This window comes from Nycticebus coucang, chromosome 24, assembly GCF_027406575.1.
Source record: "Nycticebus coucang isolate mNycCou1 chromosome 24, mNycCou1.pri, whole genome shotgun sequence".
Taxonomy (NCBI): Eukaryota; Metazoa; Chordata; class Mammalia; order Primates; family Lorisidae; genus Nycticebus; species Nycticebus coucang.
This window is the reverse complement of record NC_069803.1, coordinates 29,778,221-29,787,993: the sequence shown is the minus strand read 5'-3', so window position 1 is coordinate 29,787,993 and position 9,773 is coordinate 29,778,221. Positions and strand designations below refer to the sequence as shown.

At 50.2% G+C, this 9,773-nt stretch overlaps 1 protein-coding gene across 1 annotated transcript; it reads left to right on the top strand.

Moving 5' to 3' along the window:
• Window positions 1–1,975, top strand: LOC128576313 (proline-rich protein 23D1-like). Its single transcript, XM_053578366.1, has 4 exons — window positions 1–77; window positions 748–809; window positions 1,044–1,088; window positions 1,317–1,975. Exons 1-4 carry the CDS (start codon window positions 1–3, stop codon window positions 1,973–1,975), a joined length of 843 nt encoding a protein of 280 aa, XP_053434341.1.
• Window positions 1,976–9,773: the final 7,798 nt, after the last annotated feature.

The following is a 9,773-nucleotide window of genomic DNA, read 5'->3' as shown; positions in this document are numbered from 1 at the left end:
ATGTATCGTGGCCGGCGCCCGCGAAGCCCCAGTGAGTCCCGGACAGAAATAGAGGCCAACACGAAAAGAGAGAGCAGGTATGTTTGAGCGTGTGTCTGCCTTGGGTTGCAAATAGGTGGGGTGTGACTGTGTGTGTGTGCGAATTTGTGTTAGAGAGCCACAGCAGGACAGAGAAGGCATGTTGGCCTGCTGTGACATTGAATGTCTTGAATCTGGGATGCCAGGGGAGGGAGAAGATTTGCAGAGTTAACCTGCTGCTGCCACCAGGATGAATATACTTCCATCAGCAGCCCTGCCTCAAGGCTGCCCCATGTCCAGTTCACTACTCGTAAGTGGAAGTCATCTCACCTGTGTGTAGAAAGGACAGCAAGAATTTGATCTAAGGGTTCCACCTCCTGCTAATCAAGAAAGGCATGAGTTCCTGTCATCATTTTTTGTTCCATTCATGTTTTAACTGCATACGTCCAGGGGTTCCATACCTGGAATATCAACTTCTTCTCCTAAAGTCTTAAGGCATAATAGGACATCTCCCTTCTCATGTGACAAGCTCCTGAAGTAGCAAACTGCTTCATGTGGTCACACCCTTTACCACAACCCATCCTCTACTCAGGGAAAGATCCATCAGAAGGGATGAAGGTTGGGAGGTGGATGCCAATGGGAATGTGGCCAAATGAAAACTGCCCTTGGGGTGAGGGCTGGACTCCGCATCTGTGTGTGGAAACCGGACTTGCTCTCTCTCTCCTGCAGCTCCACTCCTGCATGGCTGAATCCACCCAAACGTCAGCGAGGAGAGCAGCATCCCATCACAGGTACACCACTTTCTCAGCTTTCCATTAAGTTTCCACTGCCTGGAAAGCTGGATCAGACCCACAAAATCCTAGAAAGATGAGGGTGCAATTGCCAGGATGTGTGGAGGGGCAGCCTCATGGACAGGGGCTCTGCCACTGGCCTGTGGTGGGTTTGGGATTCCTTCAGGTCATAGCCTTGACCCTGGGATCCTGAAGAATCAGAGCCTTCACCTGCCCCCTCTGCTATTTCCCCAGGTGCAGAAACACCTGCCATTCAAGGAGCCCCTCACCTGGATTCATGTCCGTTTCCAGACTCACCCCAGGTAAGTGTCTGTGCCCTTGGTTGGCAAAGATTAGACACTGCTGCCTAAAGTCCAGCCTACAAGAGCTATGCAGGGATGTGCACTTTGGGCGATTCAGCATGAGAGCAAATTGGGACAGGGAAGTGGTGGTTTGAAGTAGTAGGCTGTGAAGTTCCCCATAGGTCCCTCCCCATCAGCACCATTTGTCCTGCCACCTCTTTAGAAGACAGAGCACTCAGGGCTGTCTTTCCACAGGCACTGGATGATTCCAGCACACAGGCTTTCATTGTGGTCCTGCAGCCAGGGGCAGAGCTGCAGCTGAGCGTGGGAGAAGAAGTCCTCATCCTGGCCCCACAGACGGCCCTGCAGCTGACCCTGGGCCATGTGGTTCTAGTGCTGGTCCCTGAGCATGAGCTGAAAGCGCCTGCCGGTCTGCAGTTTCCTGTGCAGACCCAGTGCATCTTACCCTGTGTCGCTGACATCACCTGGGAGATCCGTGTTCAAGGTGGAGAACCCGAAGCCAGGGCCGCAGAGCAGGTGCCAGTCTGGCCGCAGGCAGAAGAGGCGGAGCTGGCTTCCCCCGCCCACCAGCCCTTGCCGCGGTACCCAGTAAGCCAGGTTGCCGGGATCAGCCCTTCCCTCCTGAGGACTCCGTTCTACCTCCCTCATTATCCAGCACCTGCCCCCCGGTGCTTCCCCCTGCCACCCACTCCTAGTCCAGTGAGACTGTCGGGGCCAGAAGCCCTCAGCTTCCACCTCTGTGGACTGGAACCCATGCCCGGCTCTGCCCTCCAACCTCTGCCTCCTTCGCCAAGTGTAGGGCCCCAAATGGTCCACAGGGTCCATAGCAGGCCTCCTAGCAAAGCCCGGAGGTGTCTCTTCTGAAAGTGATTGTCCAAGACTCACCCTGCATTGCTGCGTCAGGGAGTGATGCCCACAGTGTGAAGGGCATGTCATGCCAGCAAACCCTACTTCTCTCTGACAGTGACCTGCCTCACCCCTCATTCTGTACATGTCGGGGCCCCAGATGCTGGGGGTGGGGGTGGGGGTACATCAGGGACTGTAGATAAAATGTTTCCTTCCTGCTTGGAACACACTGTCCCTAGGATTTCCCTTCTTGCCCCAACTGCAGGGATCCCCCTGACTCAAGGGATACCCTGACAGCCCCAGGTGACAGTGCCGCTACTGGCATTCTGTGGGCAAAACTTCTGAGCATACCGGCTTCTTCCCTCAGCCAGCACTGCCCTCCCCAGTTCTGGTCTTCCTTGGTCTCAATCATGGTCAATAACAGCTAATGAGTTGCCTTGAGTTAATTCACATTGAATGCCTGTATCCAAACAGCACGTGTACCTTGCAAATACATACAACTGTTATGTGCTCATAATGATAAAAAATTAAACATAATAAAATTTGGGGGATTGTAGAACAGAGTCCAGGGCACTGCTCTTTCTCACTTCCTACCAAGATGCCCTTCTCTGCCTTCAGGGACATGTGTTCATTCAGTGTGGCCTCTGTTTTGTTGTGTTTGTCATTCTTTCATTTATGCTTCAGACACTTAAGGAGTAACTATAATGTTTCTGACAATATTTGTGGCAAACCTGAGCACATAGATTGGGCAGGAGAAACAACCTTGTAGCTCTCCTGTAGAGAGGAGAAGTCCATGCACCCGGGAATTTCATACCTGATGGAAAAGGAGTGACTCAGCACGGTGGATGGGTTTGGGGCACCATATGTATTTTCAAGCCCTTTTGTAAGGGACCTTCTGAGTGGAGACCTCATGTGGTTTGGAGTAAATGTCCATCATAATGGAAATGCTGCCTGTGCATTTAACCAGAAATTATAGTACAATTTGAAGACGAGGATAAAATAAGGAGTATCAGGGTGTGCTGTGGTGCAGGGAGGGGCTGTGAAACAACTATCAGTATATTGGGCAGATAGAGCAAAATTACATCTGAAGAGGAAAAACCTGGGAGAATGATCTAAAAGAATTGAAATACTTCCAGCCACTCTTGGATGTTCATAAGGCAAGCACAGCCCCTCTCCTGGTCCTGGCCTTTAAGAGGTCTGTGTGGCAGAAATGGTCAAACCTTCCCCCTTCTGGTACCTACTTGCCTTCAATGTCCTGCAAAATCTCACCAAGTTCCTTCTAGCACTTGCAAGGGCTTTTCTTGGGCTCTGCATTTCACATCCAGACTGGGGTCAGGGGTACCCCTGTGAGCCTAGGGATCAGCCTGACTGGACACTGATCAGGTGATGGTCAGAGCTTGGACCCAAGCTGAGACCCAGTCTGCATGCAGTTCTCGTCACACTTGAAAATATGTAACGGTCACTCAGAGGCACTGAGTGAAGTTTGGAAGTTTGGATGCACTGAAGAGGATTTAATTTTTGAATTCTTCTATATCTTGCAAGGTTTTTTTATAATCAGGTAAATAAACTGTGAGGATTATAACCAAGAAGAAATACAGTGTGATGTTTAGTAAACAAAGCACCCATGTGAGACACCACATATGGATGAATTTTATGAACATTGAGACAGATTTTCAAAACATAGCTTAACAATACAAATTAATAATGAAACACAGCACATCAAGAGAATATTCCCTATAATTCTTTCTAGTGAAACACTTCCACAGATCAAGAACTGTTATTACAGGACAGAGTACATGTTTCAAGAATGCAGATGTCAGGAGTCGTTGAGGATTTAGTCATTGACACATTAAATACTGATCAATTGTGTAGCCTCCTGTTTACATTCCAAACATTCCGTTTCTATTCAATTTATTATAAACATCACTTAACCAAAGCGATTTACTTCCTAGTTTGATAAGTCTCATTTTACATACAAGTTCTGTTTACATAATCGAAACAGGATATTGATGTTGTTCTGAATTTCAGAGCACCGTTTCTTCACTATCATTCAAAATACTATCATCTCCGCACTGAAAGGTTGAGATCCCTTGGTCTAGATCCTTCATATTAATGGACCCCAAGGAAGACGTTATCTCTGGGGCAATTGGTTGCATTTCATTTGTCTTCCCGTGTGACCTTACACCAGAGCCACTCAGCCTTCACAAGTACAGCATTGAAGTCAGAATTACAATCAGGAAGCGCCCAGGCAGGTCGTCATATCCGGTCTAAGGGACGTGAGTATACCGCAGCTGCGCCTGTGGTGGGCGGAGAGTGGGATGGGTGGGCGTGGCTTTGTGACGACGCATAGGGCGGGGCGGAAGGGGCAGGCCAGCTAACGCATAAAAGGGCTGAGCAGCCGCTCCAAACTGCCATTTGGAGCAGGTCTCCCCAGAGGAAGGAATCTTCCTGGAGTTGTGCCAGTGGAGTTCCTCGCTGGGAAGCCTTGTGCCCCTTGCTCCAGGAGACATGGAGGCTCCTTTGCAGGACTGCAGAGGTGAGTCTGACTTCAAAGTTTTTCGTAAACGCAAAGCTTTTGGGCCAAGATCAACTGGGGGCCAGGGAGTGAGAGAGCCCGTGTTCCCCTCCTCTGGCAGCCTTCCGACTGGCCTGACCAGGGCTCCCAGCCTGGCCCAGGCAAGGGGGACAGCTGCCCTGCCGTCTCCACAGCAAATGAGGGACCGGCTGCTGCAGGCCATTGACTCCCAGAGCAACATCAGGGACAGGGCGGTGGTGCTGGAAGTCATCTCCAGCCTGGAGACATACCCCATCACCAAAGAGGATCTGGAGGAGACGCGGCTTGGGAGGGTCATCAACGACGTGCGCAAGCAGAGCCAGAACCAGGAGGTGGCCAGGCGGGCCAAGAAGCTGCTGCGGAGCTGGCAGAAGTTCCTGGAGCCGCTGCCACAGGATGAGGCTACGCGGTGTGGGCCGGCGGGGGCGGCAGGCGGAGCAGGTGGAGGTGCACCCGACCCCCGGCCAGGGACGAGAGCGGCCAGTCCAGGCAAGACCATCCACGATGCGAAGAAGTCCCAAGACCTCCGGGCACTGCCACATGAGCCACTGGAGAAGGAGGAAAGCAAGCGCCGCTGGACAAAGAGCGACTTGGCCAGCCCAGGGCCACTTCCCAAGGTCCCCAGATTGAGCCAGGATGCCCCAGTCCCCAGCTCATCTCCCCTCCCCACTAGTGGGATCCCAGGCCCCCTTGTCAGCAGGGGGCACACAAGCCAGGAGGACAACCAAGGGAAGCCCAATGCCCATCACGGAAGGAGGGGAAAGATCGGTGTCCAGGAGGCCAGGCCCCCCACCTGCTCAACAGACCTGGGCCAGACTCCCGGGCCCTGTTTGCAGGGAAAGGCTAAGATGCTGCAGCAGCCCAGGGGGGACAAAACACCATGCCCTCCACGGCCCAAGCTCCCTCTTGGCTGCTCTTTCAGTCCTGGCAAATCACCGCTGGGGTGTTCCTCTGCCGGGCCACAGAGCTCACGTGCACCCTGGACCTCCAAGCCCATTCCCTCTCCTCGGCCCCCAGCACTCCGTGCCAGGCAGATGTCCCCATCGCTTCTGCTGGCTCAGCCATCCATGCCCACCAAGAGGAGGACCCATGTGCCTGTTGCTGGGGAGAGGCCAGTGCGCTGCCTGGAGCAGTCCCAGGGCCACCAGGGGCTGACTGGGCCGGGGCAAGAGGCAGGGCTGTCACCAGCAGCAGCAGAGCCCCTCCTGCCCGGTCCGGGCAGCACCCTGGACTCCCGCATGGGGGACAGCGCCTTTGCCTCCTCAGGTGGCTGCGACAGTACCAAGGGGAGGCACGGGCCTCGTGAATGCATGGTTACATTGGCCGGGAAGGCAGCCCACCCGAAAGTGGAGCTAGTCCGGTTGAAAAAGCGAAAACTCACCTTTGACCCCGTGACTAGACAGATCAAAACTCTGACCCAGAAGCAGCCAGAGTGGACAGACAGCCCAGTGCACACGGAGTGGCCCAGGGCGGAGCTGGAGCGGCCAGAGGACAAGGCCAAGGCCAGCCTCCCCAGCCCCTTCCAACTGAAGAGCTGCAAGGAGTTGTCTCGCAAGGAGATGACCCCGTTGGACCTCGGCCTCCAGATCAGCCTGCTCCCATCCTGGTCCTCTGCAAGCCCGCATGCCCCTGGGGCCCACCCCTTGGTGCCCCAGTACCTGAACCAGGAAGAGAACACCCGGCCAGGGGCCCCACAGCGCCAGGTGTTGGTGCCTCAGGCCCCGCCCACGGACCTACCAGGGCTGACCCGGGAGGTCACACGGGACGATCTCCACAGAATCCAGGCCCGCCAATGGCCAGGGGTGAATGGGTGTCAGGACACACAGGGCAAGTGGTACAACTGGACCCAATGCATATCGGTGGACAGGGAGGACGGCAGCCGGCCCTTGACTATTCTGCCTTATGTCTGCCTGGACTGACCAGCCTCTCACCCTCACCTCCTTTCCTGGCATCTTGACATTTCAGTGATGTCAATAGAGTTAAAGATTCCTGCATTTGCAAATATAGGTATCAGCTGGTTAGGATGCATGGAAGTGGTACTAGACCAAGACTGACCCATGCCTCCACCACACCACAGTACACTTAACTCTGCCTGCCATCATGAAAACCCTTATCTTAGCTCTACCTGCCAGCATGAAAGTGGTACTACACCAAGACTGACCCATGCCTCCACCACACCACAGTACACTTAATTCTGTCTGAGGTCATGAAAACCCTTATCTTAGATCTACCTTCCAACATGATCCTGTGAAAAAGGGAGGGTGAGAACGTTGTAGGTACATGTTGGATGGCCACTGTGAATGTGCAAAGGGATTCCCTTGGGATTCCAGGACCTAGCTCTGAGAAGAGGATTATTGGATCGACACCTGAATCTCAGAGGCTAGGGTGCTGGCTACATACACTAGAGCTGGTGGGTTTGAATCTGGCCTGGGCCTGCCAAACAACAATGACAACTACAACAACAAAATAGCTGAGCACTGTGGCGGGTGCCTGTAGTCCCAGCCACTTGGGAGGCTGAGACAAGAGAATTACTTAAGCCCAAGAGTGAGGTCTACCCGAGTCTACCCAAGTCTTGATGTGAGGTTTCTGTGCTAAGAGATTTTCAGCATGAATTCACTGTGTCTGTGTTCCTCTTGCCAAACATTCTACTCCTCCTAGATTGCTGTGTCAACTGCACTCCTGTCAAAAGGTAAAATGAGGAGGAATCCAGTGAAAGGATCTAGAGCGGCTTTCATGCCAAACCCGGAGCAGCTCGGGGAACCAGAGAAGCTTAGATGGACTCGGGGGCTGCTGTGTCATCAGGAAACACGTAGGGACAGGAAATGGAAGTACCATCAGCCAAGGCTTCCTTGGTTTCTGCTCCCAGCTTGGCCTGGTTCCATCAGCCAGCGACTGGGATTGATGAAGCTCTGTGGCTGTAACTGACCTAGTTTCAGTTATCTCTTAAGAGAGTATGTTCCTAAGGTGGACTCTGCACATATTCACCTACTAATTTAGGTTGTGATTCCTTACGGAAGGGAATGATTGCATCATTTTCTCAATCCTAGTAAGGATAATCCAGCACTTTTGCATTCTATCATAGGAAATTCACACTGCAGAAAGGCCATGTGGTTGCTGCCTTTGTGAAAAAGCTTATATTCATAGCTGTCATCTCATGAGCTACTTCACTTTCACACTGGAGAGAAACCATGTAACTGGGACATATATGGAAAAGACTTCTGTCAAAGATTGGCGTTAGATCCCACCAGAGAATTAACAATGGAGAGGAATCTGAGGAATGCCATCTATGTGGGAAAATGTTTAGTACACATGGGATAAAGCACCGTGGAGAGAAGCCACGAAATATCATCAAGGTGGGACATTACATGGTGCACGTTCTGACCTTAGAAAGCATAAGAGAATTCATACTGGAGAGAAGCCATATGAATGCCATCTATGAGAGGCAGGCTATAGTCAAGGGTATCACCTCAGGCAATGTGAGGCAGTTCACAGGAGAAAGAAACTAAAGAATATCTTCAGAAAATGTTTTGACATTAGATGACATGTCATCTATCTAACAGAACCTTTATACAAAGATTTGGCCTTAGAAACCAATTCAAATTCAACATGGCATGAATCTATGTCAACGTCGCTTATGTGGGAAAACCTTCACTTCAACCTCTGGCCTTAGATTACATGGAAAAGTCACACTGGACATAAATCATACCAATTCCACCTTGTGAGGAAAGCCTTCATTCAACACACGAACCTTAGACAACCTGAGGCAATTCACACAAAGAGAAAATTAAGAATGTCTGCAGAAAATTTTTAGTGTTAGATAAAATGGTATTATCAATGATGGAGGTAAGAACTGTTGAAGAGAATAGATCCGTAACTTTAACACTTAAATACAACAGATGCCTTCCATGTTGAAGAAATACGGTAAACACTATGGATGAATACTTAGTTATTCTTATTTCTCACTTGGTATACAGGAATTCATATGGAGGAGAGTCCATATATCTGATAACAATGTGCCATTAATCTGATTATATGTGACTCAGGAAACCTTAAACCATGTATGTAATTAATTGTAAGGTATTCAGCAACAGCTCTGACTGCAGACACTAAAGCAGGTGTAGGAGAGATACCCTATATCTGTAATTCAGAGGAGACTGTCACAGTGTATTGTTTATTAATAGGAGAAAACTCCACCTGGGAGAACTGTCCTGTAGATAAAAGGAAACAATATTGTAGCAAGCACCAGGCTTGGCATGTGCCAGAAAAGTCTGTGGTAAATGGTTGCTAAGACGAGAAATAGGTGAACAAAGTCTTTATGGGGGCATTGGACTCTCTCCAGACATAACCATTACTTGATACAAAAGAAGGTATGAAAGCAAATGTCATGAGAAATCCTTTACTCAGAGAACAACACCTCTGACATTTGTGAGCTTTCACATGGGGTGAAACACTCTTAATGCCACAAAAGTAGGGAAGTCTTCAGTGAGCCTGTATTTCTTTGGTAACATTTAAGTTTCCCAAATTGAGGTAATTATCAGTACTAGAATCCACATGGAGAAATTGCCCGCTAGATTTCAGGTCAGAAAAGTGGGCTGGGGCAAAGAGGTAGACTCTAAAAACAGACTTTTAACATAATTTAGCACATAACTCAGAATTCTGTGAAAATGGCTACTCATTACAAATGTGGCACATAAATGCTTTGATCTGGAAATACTGAATGCAGACTGATGTAAGAAATTACATTGGACATTTTTTCCAATAAATCAATACTTGCAAGTGTTGAAGGACTCAAACCTGAAAATCTAATAGTTTGATAAAGTTTGAGTTAAGTTTTATGTATTTTTTTTTTTTTTTGTGGTTTTTGGCCGGGGCTGGGTTTGAACCCGCCACCTCCGGCATATGGGACCGGCGTCCTACTCACTGAGCCACAGGCGCCGCCCAAGTTTTATGTATTTTAATAGGTAGATTGCATCAGCACTCCCTGCTGTGTGAGTAGAGTCAGGAGCCCTGGGTGAGTCTCTCCTGATTTCAACAGCTTCATCTACACAGCACAACTTCCCTTATTCCACCTTCTCCCCAAAACCACTTGTGTCTGTTCAGCCCCAGTTTGGACACTTCAGGAGTCTTCAGCCCAAGTTTATCAAAGACAACTTGGGGGCAATATCAAAGACATCTGCTAGAAAGCACTGTTTTGTCTCTCTCCCTGTGAGAAGCTTCCTGGGGCCAGAGACTATGGCAACTCTGCTCTCCTACACCACAGAT